General features: G+C 42.3%; 1 protein-coding gene across 1 annotated transcript in view; it reads left to right on the forward strand.

Annotated features, from left to right (window-relative positions):
* HIBADH (3-hydroxyisobutyrate dehydrogenase) overlaps positions 1–18,415 on the forward strand; it is a 110,261-nt gene that overhangs the window by 77,166 nt on the left and 14,680 nt on the right. Inside the window, exons 5-6 of the mRNA XM_066584752.1 lie at positions 11,568–11,701; positions 11,797–11,873. Of these exons, the coding sequence (XP_066440849.1) occupies positions 11,568–11,701; positions 11,797–11,873 (211 nt within the window). The remainder of the gene's footprint in view (positions 1–11,567; positions 11,702–11,796; positions 11,874–18,415) is intronic.

Genomic DNA, 18,415 nt, shown 5'->3' on the forward strand with positions numbered 1-18,415 from the left:
GTCCCAGCTGTCGCCTGGTTAGCGAATGTCGCTGGTAAACAATAGAGACACCATAATACGTCGTAAATGGTCCCTGTGACAGCAGCCCCTTGTGAGGCTGCATCTGTAGAAAATGATTAGGACAATTGCGTTTTAAAGATGGCTTAGAAGCCTTGCCTGGTCCCATCGGCACCTTCTTTTTGTGAGTCTGGTTAAAGCAGATTGGTTCTTTTCAGGAAGCATTGTGATTTAATGTTTATGGCGGCACAGGACTAAATGTATCTATCTTTGTGTTGTGATTTATTTAATACCTGTCTGCATATCGCACGTAATATGATAAGTCTCCTACTAGATATGTATAGATCCTATGGAAAGCTCTGAATTTTGCTACTCTCGATTTCCAACTTATATTCCAAGTTCAAGCTGTATTTTGCAATACTTGAGTTGACGTCCTTTTGACCGTAAGCAATAATGCGATTTCTTGGTTTGTTTTGCTGGATGGCTTTGTACCATCTACCATAGAGACATATGTAGAAAGTGTCTTTAATGACAAGTTGATTGCAAATTCTTGAGGTTGTTGCATCCACAATGGTCATTGGCACGCCTTGTAAGGTAAGTGTAAAATATGCAGATAGGTTTATTCTCCTAAGGAATGCTAGATCACAAATGTTCACTGAATGACCGCTTTAGGAGAGACCCCCCCATCTAGAAGCGCGTTGGACCTCCTTTGGCCTTCCGAATCACAATTCATCACAACAGTAGGTGTTGAAATTATTCTGCAGAAATATTGGCCCGTAGAGGCAGGATAGCTTCTTGAAGTTCCAACAAATTAGATAGAAGTGCTGACAAACTCTGAGCAGCTGCCTAGAAGGGTTCACCGATACATGCTGCTTGCACCAAATTCTAACCCTCCTATCAACATGGTGCAACAGAAATAGGGACCCATCTGACTAAGCAATGTTTTTTTTCGCCCTTAATGATCCAATTTTTGCACTTTTTTGCCCACTTGTTGTCTTCTCTTTCTGTTTCTCATTGACAGCAATGGTTCTACAACTAGTTATCTAATGCTATAGTCCATCTGTGCGAAGGAGTGACAATTTGTGCATTCAGATATGTTAATGAGAGCATTAGCATTGTATTTGGCTGCAATTGGCTTGACTGCGCACCGCTTGTTAGAACGATTCTTGACATTCTCCTTTGACCCCTTTTCATCGATTTTTAGTTGTTTACAGCCACAGGATCCCCTTTGGCTGGATGCTCTACCTCAGTCGCACAATTTTTGGTATGCTCTTCACACTGTTGCGTGAGAGAACCCAACAAGGTTGGCAGTTTTTGAAATACTGGCCCCAGCTGGTCCGAAGGCCAGGCTTTGTTTCAAGTCACTCAGATTGCTTGATTTTTCTCATTTTTATGTGGAATCACACTCAAAGTGATTCACTGAAAATTTGCTCACTTGATTTTATGCTGCTGTCCGAGATTATGGATCTAATTTCTATACAGGGAAGCTGCAGTCGTGAAAGGACCGATGTCTTTGATAAACTGGTCATTCAGTGCCTTTTATAGGTGAAAAATAAAGTTTCAACCGACCCACAGTACCCTGATACTTGCTTCTAATCTACTAGTATACTCATTTAGTCAGAGGGACTGTAGTCCTGTGTGACTACATGATTTGAATCGGTTAAGGTCCCTACTCCAGGAAAAACACAATGTACAACTAGAACTGTGATGTTTGTCATGGTTATGCTGGCCATAAAAAAGGGGCATTCAAGTCCTAAAGTCTCCTAATTATTTAAAAAAAATCTTTAAAAAAATCTACTTGCCCCAGAAAGCTGAAAATATGGTTCATATTTTCACAATGACTATGCCATGTAAACGCTTCTATAGTAGTCTGTTCAATGGAAAATCCCTAATGCAAGAGTGCCATGACTAGAAAACGTGTGACCACGGAGCGGGTCCTTCATTGTTAGAAAAAAGCCCCATATGGCAAGGTCAGGTGAGTAGGGAGCACGAGGAATCTCTTTAAAGTTCTTGTCATGAAGAAAACCCTGAATAAGGGCTGCCCAATGAGCAGAAACTTTGTCTTCGTGGCACTCGCCTTGAGGAAACTTTCCGTATCTTTCGATCCTCATACAGGATGGTGTGCAGAGAGCTTACAGAAATGCCGACCTTTTTGTACTCCTCCACAGTCAATTGGTGGTCCTTCAGTATCTATCGGTTCCACTCGTGCAACCAGGTTGTCGGACGGGCTGATGCATGGCAGAGGCTCCTTTTGGTTCGTTCTCACACGACAGTCAGCCTTCTTAAAACTGGCACACCCACGAATGCACATATTGTACCTCCGTGTCAACTTCATGGTATGTCTCACTCAAATGTCGTTGGGTGTCATTCCACGCAAGTGAAGGAAAATGGAGGATTACTCGCGGTTCTGGAACATGAAGAATGTAATTTTAAGTGTTGAAAACTCTTCTAGCTCCAGTGACTGTCAACCTTGGTTCTGTGCAGCGGGTGATGCCATCTGTCTCGCTCATCCCTCAAGGATGCCCGCGTCTTTTACAGTGTGTCCCATGTTTCTATCTGCTCCTGTTCCAAATAAAAAGGAAATTAGGAGACCTTAAAGGGGTTGTCCCACGCCGAAACGGGGTTTTTTTTTTTTTATTCAATAGGCCCCCCGTTCGGCGCGAGACAAACCCAATGCATGTGTTAAAAAAAAACAAAACGTTTAGTACTTACCCGAATCCCCGCGCTGCGGCGACTTCTTCCTTACCTTACTAAGATGGCCGCCGGGATCTTCACCCACGATGCACCGCGGGTCTTCTCCCATGGTGCACCGTGGGCTCTGTGCGGTCCATTGCCGATTGCAGCCTCCTGACTGGCTGGAATCGGCACACGTGACGGGGCGGAGCTACGAGGACCAGCTCTCCGGCACGAGCGGCCCCATTCACCAGGGAGAAGACCGGACTGCGCAAGCGCGTCTAATCGGGCGATTAGACGCTGAAATTAGACGGCACCATGGAGACGGGGACGCTAGCAACGGAACAGGTAAGTGAATAACTTCTGTATGGCTCATATTTAAAGGGGTTGTCCCGCGCCGAAACGGTTTTTTTTTTTCAATAGCCCCCCCCGTTCGGCGCGAGACAAACCCGATGCAGGGGTTTAAAAAAAACAAAACGGATAGTACTTACCCGAATCCCCGCGCTCCGGTGACTTCTTACTTACCTTGCGAAGATGGCCGCCGGGATCTTCACCCTCGGTGGACCGCAGGTCTTCTGTGCGGTCCATTGCCGATTCCAGCCTCCTGATTGGCTGGAATCGGCACACGTGACAGGGCGGAGCTACGAGGAGCAGCTCTCTGGCACGAGCGGCCCCATTCAGAAGGGAGAAGACCGGACTGCGCAAGCGCGTCTAATCGGGCGATTAGACGCTGAAAATTAGACGGCACCATGGAGACGAGGATGCCAGCAACGGAACAGGTAAGTGTGCATTAATTATGAGCCATACAGAAGTTATTCAATGTACATTATTACAAAGTGCATTAATATGGCCATACAGAAGTGTATAGACCCACTTGCTATCGCGAGACAACCCCTTTAATATTCGAATGTACCTCGTACATTAGCTAAGTCTCAGCAGAAACGCAACTGTCCCAAGTCCATTCTGTCCAAGTGTTACATGGTGGGTCCTTCATTTCAATGGCTATACACTAAGTATATACACTTAAAGTAAGAACAAAAACACCTGAGTCTACTATAGGGCCTTCGAAGAGGTAGGGAGTCACAAACTTATCTCCAGACAGCCATCCCAGTGATTATTGCTCTTGTGCTGTCATCGTTCAGTGAATGGGGGTTGAGTGGCCGGAGAACACTTGTGGCCAACCGCCTCCATTCACAGTAAACAGGCAGTAGTTCGTAGATGGAAAAACTGCCTGTTTATGCAGGCGGATAATTGTCTAATTTTTATGCCTGCCAAAACTGAAACAAATTATTCAGTCACTAGCAACACTTCCACGTGAGGATTATGGTCTTTTCATATAAAAGGACACTAAATTGGCCAAGTGATTATAAATTGTACAAATCTTGGATTGCGATGGCACTAAAGATTAATTGCGCTGAACTTTTACAAGTTAATGAATGCAATCTATATGGTCTAAACTGTTTTCTATACATGTAGTGGATACCTCTTGTCATCATAACATGCCTGGATATATATTAAAAAAAAATCTTTGTTTTTTCCACTTATTTATACATAGTTATGAAGTCACCTGTAAGATGTCTTTTCTCCCCAAACTGAATTTCCTTAATTTTTAAAAATATTTCTGGTTTCTGCCGTTCACCCATTCCAGCTATTACCTTAAATGTCCACCTCAACCTGCTCCAGATCTGCTATTTCTTGTATGTTGGTACCCCCAGCTGTACACCATACACCTGTGTGCTCTACTGTAACTAATAACTTGTATTAAAGTAAAACTTTTCTTTCTTCACTAGCATCTATACTCTTTTTGATGCATCACCTGATATGTGCCTTGGCAGTAGCAGCTTGGCACTGGTTTCTACAGGTTCATTTGCTATCTATCAGTATAGTAAAGTCCTTTTTGTTTGCGTTTTATCGTTCGTTCGCATCTGTATTGAAGGCTCCAGTCTGCGCCTCCGTCACAGATTAGTGTTTCCCCAAAAATAAGACAGTGTCTTATATTTTTTGTTCAAAAAGGTTTAACTTTTTTTACATGTATAGCTGCCTGAACACTATTTAAATTGACTTTTTTAATTAACTGTTAGCAGGGCTTAATTTTGGAGTAGGGCTTATATTTCAAGCCTCCTCAAAAAGCCTGAAAAATCATTTTGCATCCTCAAAAATTCTGGAAAATCATGCTATGTCTTATTTTCAGGGAAACTGGGTACTGTTAAAATCCATGACAGAATAGCACAGCATGATGCATTATTTTTTTCTGGGAAATACAGGAAGGCATGCTGGAAGCTGGACTTGCCCAATTACAATCAATGTAGTCCATTTAGTACCGTTCATTTTCGTCTTGTAATGGAATGGGCTTCCCGTTTTCCTGCTCTCAAGTCAACACTAGCGGGATCTGAACGAGCCGTAATTGCATTTTTTTTGCCATGTAGTATGTAATGGTGACGTGTATTTTCCCTTCTGAGTGTATAACCTTATGTCCATCTGCCCAATTGTAATTTCTCTGCAAAAAAGGCTCAAAACTCTATTAAATTCATCTACAATGATTCTCTCATCTTTTGTGTTTGCACAGTTTGGTACCCTCTACAAATATTAAGATTTCAATTTGTAGATCCCAATATTTAGTACCCCGCTAGTAATAGCGACCTAATCTGGCTGTGGTTTGCAACCACTACCGGTTTTCTATCCTTCTGCTAGTTATTATGGAGCCAATTACTTATTTTCAGCATTCTTCTTTTATGTTGCGTAATATCAAATGCTTTAGAAAGACAGAGACCCAAAATCTACGGCTTCATCAATTCATCATGTCCTCTCAGGAGCTTACCACCTCAAAACTTGGGGCAAATTCCTGCCTGGTTGCTAGGCTGATGACCCATACATCGCACTTTAAACCTTTGTTTGTGAATGACTGACTAGTATCGGCCATCCAGTAAATGATGCATTTACTTCATCCCCACAATATCCATCTAATGTACAGAATTGCAAAGACCACTACTTATCCAGATGGTAGAAGTGTACTAAAGTCAATTCTCACTTACTTTTGGCTCAGTTGTGGCTATTGAATGTAACTCAATAACCTTCCCAGTGGGACAACAGTACAAGCACATCGTGCTCTCTGTAGAATTGTATCAACCATTTGTTTTACAAGCTGTACACTAAAATGTATTCACCCAGATGATACAATGACCGTGTGCGCAGAAGTAACAGTTGTGCTTTACACCAAAACACACAGACATATTCATTCTCTAATCAATATCAAGTGGATGTAAATCTTTAGGGCTATTGAAAAGCATTTCCCTCTTTAATTTAAGAGCATCTTGTTTAAGATCCACTAAATTCTGAATATGGGTAGTTATTTTTGTAAGATCTGGCGCACACATTCCCATGTTTCTGGTAATGTTATAAGGTATAATACCAAGTTATCATTACTACAATAATGGCATTGTCGAGGCATCAGTTATTGGTAAGAAAGAGCTTTGCCCAAAATATATTTATGGATCATGATGATTTTTACTGGTAGTAGTTTCAAGCCTATCCTCCAAAGGGAATGAGACAGAGCTGCAGTACCAGGCTTAGCCACAACCATATGTACAGCACTGTGCTTGTGAAAACAAGTGAGCGCAGCACTCAGTTGAGCTTCACGACACCTTCATTCTGCATATCGGCAGTCCCTACTCATTGAATATTGATAAACCATAAAGTCCTGGTTAAAAAAAAGTTTAATGCACTTTGTATTGGAGTGATAAGTGATGTATATACACTTAAAAACATATTAACTATCATCTCACTATACAAACTGTAATTATTTACCTTTTTCATCCCATAAAGAGACATGTAGTGTCTTCAGATTATTTCCCCAATTGATCTGGTTTTATCCATCAATAACCAGCACTAAGGGCTCTTTTACACGCAACGATTATGGGTCAAAAAATTGTTAGATCATCTGAATCTGAACGACAATCATTCAGTGTAAACGTGGTCAACGACTGAATACTCGGCGTGCGTGTCTGTCGAGATCAGGAAGTATAGCTCTTTGGCCGACTCTTGTGGGCCTTTTACACTTCTCGATAATTAGGCAAGAACGTTTCTAGGAATGTTTTTTTTTTTTTTTGGCTGGTCATTGGGCCATGTCCACTTGCAGCCCATCACCCAACAGTTGAGCAAACACTAATCTGTTGGGTGATTTCGTCTTTCATACATCTTTCTGTGTGAATAGAAATGTATCTACCGACAATACTGAAGCTCTGTTTTCTTTTGACTTGCCAATCCCTTAGACTGGTGCTCATCATTGGCACTAACCTTCAATGTAGAAAGACTAAATTCTAAGGTACGGCAAGCAGTGTTTGCAGAAGTTTGAAGTAGAAATTGTCTACAGTGTCTTTCATTAGTTCCTACTTCACCTTCCGGTAGCCAGTCTTCATTCACAGTAACCAGGCAGCAGTTCATAGGTGAACGACTGCCTGTTTACACGAGACAATAATTATTTTTTTTTTTAAATGCCTGCATAATTCGAATAATGAATGAATTGTCAGCGAATGATGAATGACAACGTTTACACTGAACAATTATTATTCAGCTATATACGATCCAGCGATAATCTGAATGATGATCATTCAGTGTAAAAGGGTCCTAAGTGACAAAAAGGTCCAAATAGCTGAACTATCCTGTTTCCCTGAAAATAAGCCCATGCCTAATTTTCAGGGAGGCTTGAGATATAAGCCCTACCTCAAAAATAAGCGCTAGTTACACTACATAAGAATAGATTACCTAGCAGGCTCGGTTCAGGTCCCTCCCACTGCTCTGTAGAGGTTCAGGAAAAGTAATGCAATTGATCCGGCAGCACATACTAGTTGATGTCCAAAAAATGGATCAGGTGGTTTCCAATGCACAGCCACTCCTCAGGAACCATGAGCCTTCAGTCCCAAGTAAAATCCATTGTAGAATTCTCCTTAAAGGTTCGGCACAGTCCTCGCAGTTCTCAGCCGCTCGTACAACATCACTTCCTGGTTATGGGATTCCTAAATCCCACTTCCAGGAAGCGACTGCTGTGATTGGTTCTTTAACTGCTGCTAAGCCAGTCAATGCAGCGCTGGATGAACCAATACACTGGCTGTGATTGGCTGCAGCTCAGCCAATTCATAAATCCTGCCTCCACAACGCGATGGCTGTGATTGGTTCTTCCACCACTGCGCAGCCAATCACAGCCGTCACATTGGTTCATCCAGCGCTACATGGATTGTCTGAGCAATGATCAAAGAACCAATTACAGCCATTGCTGCCTGGAAGTGAGATTCATGAATACCGTAACCAGGAAGTGATGATGTATGAGCGACCAAGGACTGCGGAAAGCATGTCGGAGCTGTGGAGAGCAGCGTCAGGGACCTGGACCAAACCTGTTAGGTAAGTATAGTAATGCGGTCCCTGAAAATAAGACCTAGTGCCGATTTTGGTGCAAAAATTAATATAAGACAGGGTCTTCTTTTCAGGGAAACATGGTTGATCTTTCATAGGTTCATAAACAGAGTAATTTCCCAAACCAAATGTTTTTCATTCATATCGCCACGTAAGGACTAACATGTAGCCAGTAACCTAGCAGAGATTACCTACTTATCCCCTACTTACCATTTAGGGAGGGTAGTGATTTCTGAATACAATGAAGATTCTGTGGAAGAACATTTCGGTTTTCTTGCTTTTCCTACCGTGGAATGATGAATTGTTCTTGATACTGCTGTTTTTTCTTATGTAATTTATTTTTTGCTATTTACGCCCTAAGTGTTTGTATATCTGAGAGAGTACAGCTGTCCAAAAATTAACCAACTGAGAGCCGTTGTCAGCATTAATTTGGCTTTAATAAATAGCTCTCTGTAGCCATTTAGCGGCCTGTAATCTAGATAAGAAGCCGTTGACCTATGATGGATAATACGGGGCTCTGTTTGTAAGATCTGGCTTGAATTGTCATCTTAATTTGCTTCAGGTCATATCCCAGGATTACTTCAAGTCATTATTATGCAGTGTGGGTAAACACAGCTAAAGGATCAGTAAAGTATCATTGCCGCTAATTAATGGCCTGTTTTTCACAGTCAAGTAGTGTGAACTGAAAGGAAAGGGAGACAACTGGAAAGGAACACAAGACGCGCCATCTCGAGGAATTACAGAATTCAGGAATCCCTGGCATTGTAAAGATCTAACTCTAAATATGCGTATACCGTATTTTTCGCTCTATAAGACGCAGCAGACGATGGGACGTACCCACGTTTTAGAGGGGGAATGGGGGAAAAAATATTTTGAACTCGCCCAGGGACAGCGCAGGGGATTGTACTGGGCGACGGAGCAGAAGAAGCAGCAGAGATCTGAAAAACCAGAGCTCCGTGTCACAGCGGCGCTTCTGTGCGTCTGGAGGAAGGGAAAAAGACGTTTGGTGGTGAGCGCCGGCGGGCACTGCTGCTGCTTCCCTGCCTCCACCAATCAGCGGTACTTATTTGCGGCAGTGGGGAGGAGAGAGAACTGCTAAAGATCGCACATTTGTTTGTGCGATCGTGAGTTTAAACGCAATCATGCTAACTTAATCGCGGTGGCGCGTTAAATTCTTGATTGCGCAAAAAAAATGGCGATCACAACGAATTTTGACACGTTCACTCTATAGGACGCAGCAACTATTTTTCCCCCTCTTTGGAGAAAAAAAAAGTGTGTCTTATAGAGCGAAGAATACAGTATATAATATGTTGTATATTTTCTAATCGGACTGCTTTATCTTCTCTTCCGCTGTAATGGTTGAAAAACAAAATGGACAGAAAAAGGCTTTAACGCGAATACTCGTTCTTGCCCGATCACATTTTATATTAATAAAAACAAAGGTTTGGTACTGTTAGCCAGTGGAGCAAAATGGGATTGTTCCCAGCAAGAGAAACCAAGTAATCTTGGTTGTGAGGAAAAAGTCTTCAGAGAGAAGCTCTCCCTGAGCAACTCCAACTTAGATGTGCTCCTGGAGCGGTATGCCCATGAAGGGTATCCCGCAGCGGTGGATATTGGTGGTGGTGGGATTTTCTTTCTTTGCAGCTGTTGGCTGTTTAAGGGCGGCTTTAGACCAGCGTATGCACAAATACGCTTGCCTCAGTGCAACGTTGGAAAACTTGGAATCACAGTTTAGGAGAAATAATCTTAGTGAGAGGATTTATGTAGTCTACAGACACCTTCTCTTTGCCCGAGGCTCTACAGATACTGTTCAGTCTTATCCATGGGGCTCTGCTCCTCATAAGGACTACTATCATTGAGGACGCTTTCCGCACACTTAGATTCTGCGAAGTAGTTGCTTATAGACCTCATGACATTTACAGTATACAAAGCAAGATGCTCACAGCTGAGGCTAGATCTTCAGAACTTGAAGAGTTCTATTTGCTCTGACCTCCTAAGGAGGATCTTACAGCTTTGCTCCACTCGTAAGCCACTGCTGGTGAAGCTACAAGAGAAAGGTGTACCATACAAGTGGTGAGCCCCATTTTTGCTGTCCATAGCAAACTAGAAGAATCCCTCTGATTTTTCCCACTTCTGCAAAGTTTTGGACTTTGCTCTTCTAGAACGCTCTTGGAATGCTCTTATGGCCTTGCTTCCTTTCCTCCCTAGCGTACCTTGGAGATTCAACAGGTCATTTCTGTCCCTTCGGTCAAGGCCTTTCTACTAAAAAGGGACCCCATTCTTGGACTCCAGCTCTGTGGATTAAGATTCTAGTTCTTCAGTCCACATGCAATTCCTTATTTCTGAGGGATCTGCATATCTGATGACGTTTGTTGCTCTTCGCTTGCAAATGGAAGATATTGCAATGCCTCAGCATCGTCACCTGTTAGAAAGTAGCTTTGTCTTTTAATGAGCCTTTTTGACCAGACTGGGAATATAAACCAAAAGACTATCTTTGAATAGACGTTCCCTCTGTTTTGGTCAGATTGACTGTCATTAATTGCTGCTAAGGCTACTGTATACTATATTACCTTTTACATGTCACGGTGTTGCCATTCTCCTAGCACAGGACTGGATCTGTATATTGGCCTGGACTTTCTATATTGTTTATTCCATGCCACTCTTCTATATGTAACTTTGTATGCCATCTATCATACTGTTATGATTTAAAAATGTCAATCTTTAATTTTAAACAGGTGGTCTAAAGGCCCATTTAGACACAACGATTATTGCTCAAAAGCCATCTTTTGAGCGATAATCGTTGTGTGTAACTGCACTGACATCGTGCAGTTTTCGTTAAGCCGTCACTAATAGTTGTCTTTCAGCGTTCTGACAGACAACGATGAGCCTTATCAGGGATTCACAGCGGATACAGCTGATACTATATTGTTTCAGCTGTATCCCGCTTCCTGAACACAGGCAGGGTATGAAGAACACAGCAGTCCAGCTGAGCTCTCCATGAACAGCCGGGGTATGAAGAACACAGCTGTCCGGCTGTGTTCTGCATACCCTGCACGGAGCACTTGGCTGTATACCAGCTGGGCACTCTGGGCAGAGAATAGCTGGATGTAGAAGACAAGTGGCCCCGCTTGTCTTCTGAATCCCCCACTCAGAGCGCAAAGTGATTCCTCAACATTTAAGCGATCACCTTGCGCTGTGAAGGCACATAAAGACCTCTTTTGAGCGATAATCGTTGTCTACACCAGGCTTAAGGGATGCTGATCTCCAAGATCATGGCTACAAGGGGGTAAGTGTAAACATATAGCATGTCCATGTAGATGATAGTGACGAGCGCAGGTCAAAGCTGAAACAATAATAAAAATACACTAGACTAATAGAAATGGGTCTACCATGTACAGGAGGTCCGTTTTCTCCACTGTCTGGACAATTTGAAAGCACGTTGACCTTCGATGACTATTGTACTAATTTTTATCATTGTCTTTTACCACCAGGTGTTGGTGCAGCCAGATCTGGGAACCTCACATTTATGGTTGGAGGTGCCGCACAAGAATTTGATGCAGCTAAAGAGCTTTTGTCATGTATGGGAGCCAATGTCATCTACTGTGGAGAGATTGGAACAGGGCAGGTATGAGTAGTTCACTTCTAATGCTTAGTGAGTTAGTTACATTGTATGGTCCTATTATGGTTGACTTGGTAGTAACTTTTTAAATGTCTTTTCAGGCAGCAAAAATTTGCAACAACATGCTTTTAGCAATTAGCATGATTGGAACCGCAGAAACCATGAATCTTGGCATCAGGTACGTACGATATAACGGTATTTTTCAGTTTATTGAAATATATTTTAGAAAACTTTTAACATAGTTAATCTCCCAAAATATAATTAACTTTATCTTAAATCACAGAAAATGTGAAGTATGTATTTTATTTAAAGGCTACCAAAAGGGTTGTACATATGCTACAGGGGTCATGCCACAAAAATGTGGTTTCTAAGTTACATCTCTCCCATTTAAACCTTTTTCTGCATTTATACTTATTTAATAAAGTTTCTCTCTCCAGATATTCCAAGGTTAATTTAAGGATCGCTCCACATGCGGTTTCTATTGTGCTCAGCTGAGTAACTGTCCCAGGTGGTCACACATGCTCAGTCTTGCTCCTCTCTGTTCTCCACTGGGTATGTAGAGGGATCCCTGGTTTGGCGAGCGGCTGCTTCTGAAGCTCCGGCCTCTTCTCTGATGTCGGAAGAGATACTGAGCAGATGATGAGAGAGACCGTGTTAGACTTTCCTGTGATGCGAGAGTGAGTGAAAACGCATGATTATGAAAGCAATGATTTTCAATGGTTTCATTCTTATTTGCGATGTCTTCACTCAAGCCTCAGAGCGTTAAGAAAAATCTGCGATAACGCCCATAGTTTCAATGGGGCCGGTGGCAGCAGCGCCAGCCCCATTGAAATCAATAGGAGAAAATCACGAAGCGGGCTAGGAATCCCCCAGAGACGGGGGAGGAGAGGGGGATGCAGAGCAATAGGGGATCTCTTACATATCTCCCCATATTTGGAGAGAGAGGGGGTAGGGCTAGGGGGCTTTCCCAGGGCTTCCCTGAGAGGGGCGGGATCCACCCCCTAGCCACACCCCCTCACTTGGCTAGGGGTGGATCACGAGGATAACCCCTTTAGCCCCGCCCCTCAAGCCTCATCCCCCGCTCTTGGGGAAACCCTGGGAAAAACCCCTAGCCCCGCCCCCTATCTCAATATGGGGAGATATATAAGAGATCCCCTCTCTCTCCCCTCACTCTGCACTTATGTACCCAATAGTCGTACAGTATAAGAAGCAAGACTGAGTAGGCGTGACCTCCTTGGAACATTTACCGAGGTGGACCGGACACAGAAAGCTTCTACGATGAAAATAGAAGTGCTAGAGAGGACCAGGGATGTATCTATTGACTTTCATAGTCTATGTATAGGGTGCAGTCATGCTGCTGCTTTTTTCTTAAATTAATATTAAACCTTGCCAATAAATTGTGATGTGACGGCACCGTGTGAACAGACACTTATTCTCCTACCAATTTTGGAGGGTGCATGAATCTAGTTCTAGCTGAGTTCTTCCCATTGCGGTGGACTCGCAGCGCATTTCTTTGCCTTTTTATTATTATGGTTGCAGTTTCGCCTTGAAGATTGATATGGACAGTACTGTAAACGACTTAAACACACGGACTATATTTCATATTTAGACTGTCTATTAATTAACATACTGGAAATTGAGTTTTTATTGAGGTGTGTAGTTAGCAAAGTATCTTCCTCTATTTCCTTGTCAGAGTAATTGAGATAAAAAAGAAATTTGTTTTGCTTCAGTGATGATTGGTTTATCAATATTCTAAACATTGTAAAATTGAGTGAGAGCAAGTTGTCAGAATATAGATGGAAAGCATTTGAGGAAAGTGAGCAAAACCAATTCATCCCCTCCGGGGATCTATAGATTTATTTCCTTACATACATGGTAATTGTCTACCCAAAAAGGAAAACTCATCTTCTTCTTTTTATAATTATCTGTTTTAGGTGTTTCTTCTAAGGCTGTGGTATTTACAAAGTGGTTTCTAGGGAAACTTGCATGACTGCTACAGAAGTTTATATGTGGTAGTCCACAGTGTGCTTCAACGTGCAACTAATATGTCTTTCCTAAATTATTTTGCTTCTGGATGACTTTTTTGATATGGCTAGCTGTACTGAAACCATACAGTAAGGGGCATAGCTAAAGGCTCTTGAGCCCGGGTGCAAAAGTTTATCTTGGGGCCTTCTAGCTTCTCTTATCCCCTTTAGTGGCACGCCCGGAAAATCTCCAGGGCTTGCTGCACTGACCATGCACCACCGGAAGATTTCCGTGGACAGCTCTAGTGCTGTAATGTGTAGAGCACTGAGCTGTTATCTCAGAAATCTTTCGGGGTTTTAATTGTATAGTTAACTCATTTAAAAAACCTGTCCTGTGAGGCATGACATGGTAATAATTAACCTGCCACTGAAGGGGTTAACGCAGAGACGTAACTTGAAACTCCTAGGCCCCAATGCAAAACCTGTAACAGGGGCCCCAATTATAATGCTTTATTCATAGTACTCAGCTCCCTATATGGAGAAGAGAGGCCTTATGGGCCCCCAAACGCTCCTGGGCCCGGGTGCATTCCCTATAGTTACACCAGTGCAAAAAGTCACTTACTGCGAAATTAATCCGATTTTTGGTCAGAATAATTTTAGGAGAACCACTTTTATCGTCAAACCAGGAGAACATTTTGCCCTTTCCTTGCTGTGAAAATGGCCTAAACTCTTAGTTGCTGTGATTATTTTGTTTCTTGAAAATGGTAATCTGTTACTAATTGGTCTTCCCTTCTCCAGTCTATCCTGAATACAGCTGCCAGGCTCCTCTTTTTGTCCAGCTGCACTGGTTGCCCATTCATTCTAGAATTCAGTTTAAATATCACTCTCATTCATGAATCTCTCCATAGAGCTGCACCTCCTTATATCACTCTCTACCACCCTTCCTGTGCTCTACGTTCTGCCAACGATAGAAGACTAGCATTCTCTTCTTTCTCCAGAACTTTTCTCCTGCTGCACCAGTTCACTGGAATATGATACCTTGGATAATCAGATTAATTCCCAATATCCAGAGTTTAAGCAGGCTTTAAAAATGTATCCTTTAGGCAGGCCTATCACATTTCCTAAATTGTTTTTTGGGTTTTTTCGCTTTCATCACAATTATTGCTCAGAATCTTAACCAATAAACACTCATTTCAACAGTATCTCCGACACTGCTTACATCCTAATGCACTTGATATCTGTGCATAGACTTGCACTGGCAGGTAACTGACTCAAGCAGCTGTATACTACCCTGTTTAGTATAAAAAATAGATGGACCATTGTACAGAGCAAGTACTTTTTACGTCCTATTCCTTCATATATCACAAACTTCTGCTGGGACCTCGTTTCTCATTTGGATTGTTAATTAGTTTGATACACTGTAATGTTTGTTATACATATACCCTCAGAAATGTATTTTGGCACCATATAAATAAAGATCAACATTTATCACCTATCCATATGCTGGGATTCCCTATTAATGTGTATGGATTAAAGTATCCTATAATCATCCATGCAGCGAGAACATGGTTTTTCCTCAACACACACTTGGGGACCGTAAGGAGGAGAATTCTCCCACCTCATAGTGGGGTCACTCCCACCACTCCAAGTAAGTTCCGGCACACTTTCTTTCTTGACCATCATTGGAGTGCACTCAACCAGCTTTAATTGTCTTTATACCCCCCAAAAAACCAACTGAAAGCTAAGTGAAAATAGCTAAAACTAATAAAAAGATATCATAGAGAGCCTAAATTTTAGATGTGATGCCTTTACAGCCACTTAATCAAAGATGGAACTTCAGTTTAATTCCAGCCTGTGGAGGACATTCAGTCATTTTTACAAAAAGTAGACCCTTCAGAGGTATTGTTCCATCTTCCTTATTTGCATATATTTCCCAGAGGAGCATGCATGGCCTTATAAGTCTCTTCACTCACCTCCTAGGTGCTCTCCTTAAAGGGGTTGTCTCGCGAAAGCAAGTGGGGTTCAGCACTTCTGTATGGCCATATTAATGCACTTTGTAATATACATCGTGCATTAAATATGAGCCATACAGAAGTTATTCACTTACCTGCTCCTTTGCTGGCGTCCCAGTCTCCATGGATCCGTCTAATTTCGGGGTCGTCTTGCTTTTTTAGACACGCTTGCGCAGAAGGGTCTTCTCCCTTCTGGTCGTCCGGGCACGAGCGGCGTTCTGGCTCCGCCCCCTTCTACGCGTCATTGCGTAGCTCCGCCCCATCACATGTGCCAATTCCAGCCAATCAGGAGGCTGGAATCGGCAATGGACCGCACAGAGCCCACGGTGCACCATGGGAGAAGTCCCGCGGTGCATCGTGGCTGAAGATCCCGGCGGCCATCTTGGAGAAGGAAGAAGTAGGAAGAAGGAAGAAGTCGCAGAGCGGGGATTCGGGTAAGTAATATTTTATTTATTTTATTTATTTTTTTATTTTAACACATCCCTTGGGTTTGTCCTGCGCCGAACGGGGGGCCTATGCAAAAAAAAAAAAAACGTTTCGGCGCGAGACAACCCCTTTAAGGAGAGATGATACCCTTCCTGACCCACATCATAAGCCTCTTACTAACCAAGCCAGAAACCTACTGCACACTGATGAGGAGCAAAAAACCCCGAAACAGCTGTCTGTGTATGGTTTTCTGGCTTTTGGTTTTCAATTCCCAATCCTTGACATAAAGGCCTGTATAAAGGGTCTGACATTGATTTGCAGGAATGCTGTCATCCAATAGGTGGAGCTGCAGAGATATTGTTCCCTCTTCCTAATCTTCCTTCAAAAAGTAAAGAAATATTCCATATTAGAGCAGGATAAAGTGAACCCTTCCCACAAAAAACTATAATTTGGTCCCAAAAAGTGTAACGTATCTTGGTAACTAGATCTTACTACTGGACGTTGTTTTTCTTGTTTAGTCTCTGTTTCAGAATCTGAAGTATTACTGCCATTCTAGCTCTTCTATACAGTATTACTTCTATACGGTATTACTTCTATTTTGACTCTCTCCACCCCATGCAAATTATTTAAAATCAAAGCAGGAAAAAAAATACGCTTTAACGCTACTTTCACTATTCAATTTTTCCCCATTGAAATAGTGACAAGCGGTTCAGTGTTTTATTTCATATTTTGTAACAATAATGGCTTTCTTTTATGTTATTTTTATTACTGCTGGGAGAATGTTCCCAATTGTAAACAGTAACGCTCACACAGCAAAGCCATTGGCAGCCTATTATGGGGACTGACAGACTGTCATCATTTTGATAGCTTCAGCAGTATATCTCTCGAACAGCAATGGGCCTCTTATGCAGAAAGTATCATATGTTCCCAGCCAATTTACAGGGGAACAGCAATAACATTTTATCATGGTTGAGAGCCCAGTAGCTGCTTCCTATTAAACTTGCCCTTTCAGATACCTGTCTCGGATTAATTTGTTGATTTCAAATGGAAACTCAGTCTTCTCCAATGAAGCATGACTTTCTAGGAAAGGCTCGTACTGAATGACAATTATATTCCAGCCGGCTTTAGACCATTACATGCTTTGGTCTTAGAGGAAGACAGAGGACTTCAGTAACTGATTTTAATACCATGTCTAATTTTCACTGTCAGTTATGTGGAAACCAGGAGGAAGAATACAGAAAAAGATGAAATGCAAAATGCTTCCTGCTTGCTCTTTTAATGGTACACTTGCTTTCAAAAAAAGGGCTTAACAGCGTACAGGTTTTCAGAAGAAAATAAGCATTTAGGGGAGATATGTCATACTGAGAACTTGCGAGTATAATCTGACGTGCTTTATTGGAGTCTTCAGGTGGCATCCGGTAAATTTTTGAACTCCCAGTAATTAATTGGTAAAACTGTGTCGAGATTTGTATGTGTTTTTTATTCCTTTCCCAATCGGCATCCCCTTTTAGCACTAACAATTTATTTTTCTTGTGGTATTTATTTGATGTTGATAAAGCTGTGCCGGTATTGCAGGATCTTCAAAAGTAAAAGGTTTCGTGGCTGACAGCAAGCAAAATTAAAATGAACTGATCCTCATGCTTGATAAGTCGAAAGTACAGCAAATGTGAATGGATAAGGAAATTGAGAAGAGGTAGAAATGCCTTGGCTTCATACCATGAAACGAGACATGATTGACGTGTTGTCCTATTTTAAACATTGCTTTATTATAGACTGTGGATGGTCATCAAGGAGGTGATCAAGTTTCAACATTAATGTGTTCCAAGATGACATTGTGGATTCCTATGGCTGCAACTGGATTGGTGTTGGCCAGAATGGGTTCACGGAATCTTAAGCATCTCCTAGTTTTCACCCACAAGGCAGGTTGGACTTTCCGCACGAAGAGGATGTCCTCGTCAGAGTCCCTAGAAAGGCCACCAATTGATAGCCGAATGCTGAAGCATTGACAGGACAGATCAGATGGGGAGTGTAGGATGGGAATAGGAGCGAGACTGGAAGATGTTCACAGAAGAGTAGTCTAGAGTGGAGCCTTGGGTTGACACCAGTAGAGCAGATTAGTGAACAAGGGTCTATGGAGGAGCTTGGTCAGAAATAGCTAGTTGTCGGGTAGATCTGCAATGACTTGAAACAGACTTGACTAAGAACAGAGTGACTTGAGGTAGAGTCCACAGGATACAGGAGCTGAAAGGAACCAGAGCAGCACTGTGATGACACTCGGGAAAATACATGAGGACGTTAACGTACATTATATTCCAGAT

Source organism: Eleutherodactylus coqui, chromosome 12 (genome assembly GCF_035609145.1).
Source record: "Eleutherodactylus coqui strain aEleCoq1 chromosome 12, aEleCoq1.hap1, whole genome shotgun sequence".
NCBI classification, from domain to species: Eukaryota; Metazoa; Chordata; class Amphibia; order Anura; family Eleutherodactylidae; genus Eleutherodactylus; species Eleutherodactylus coqui.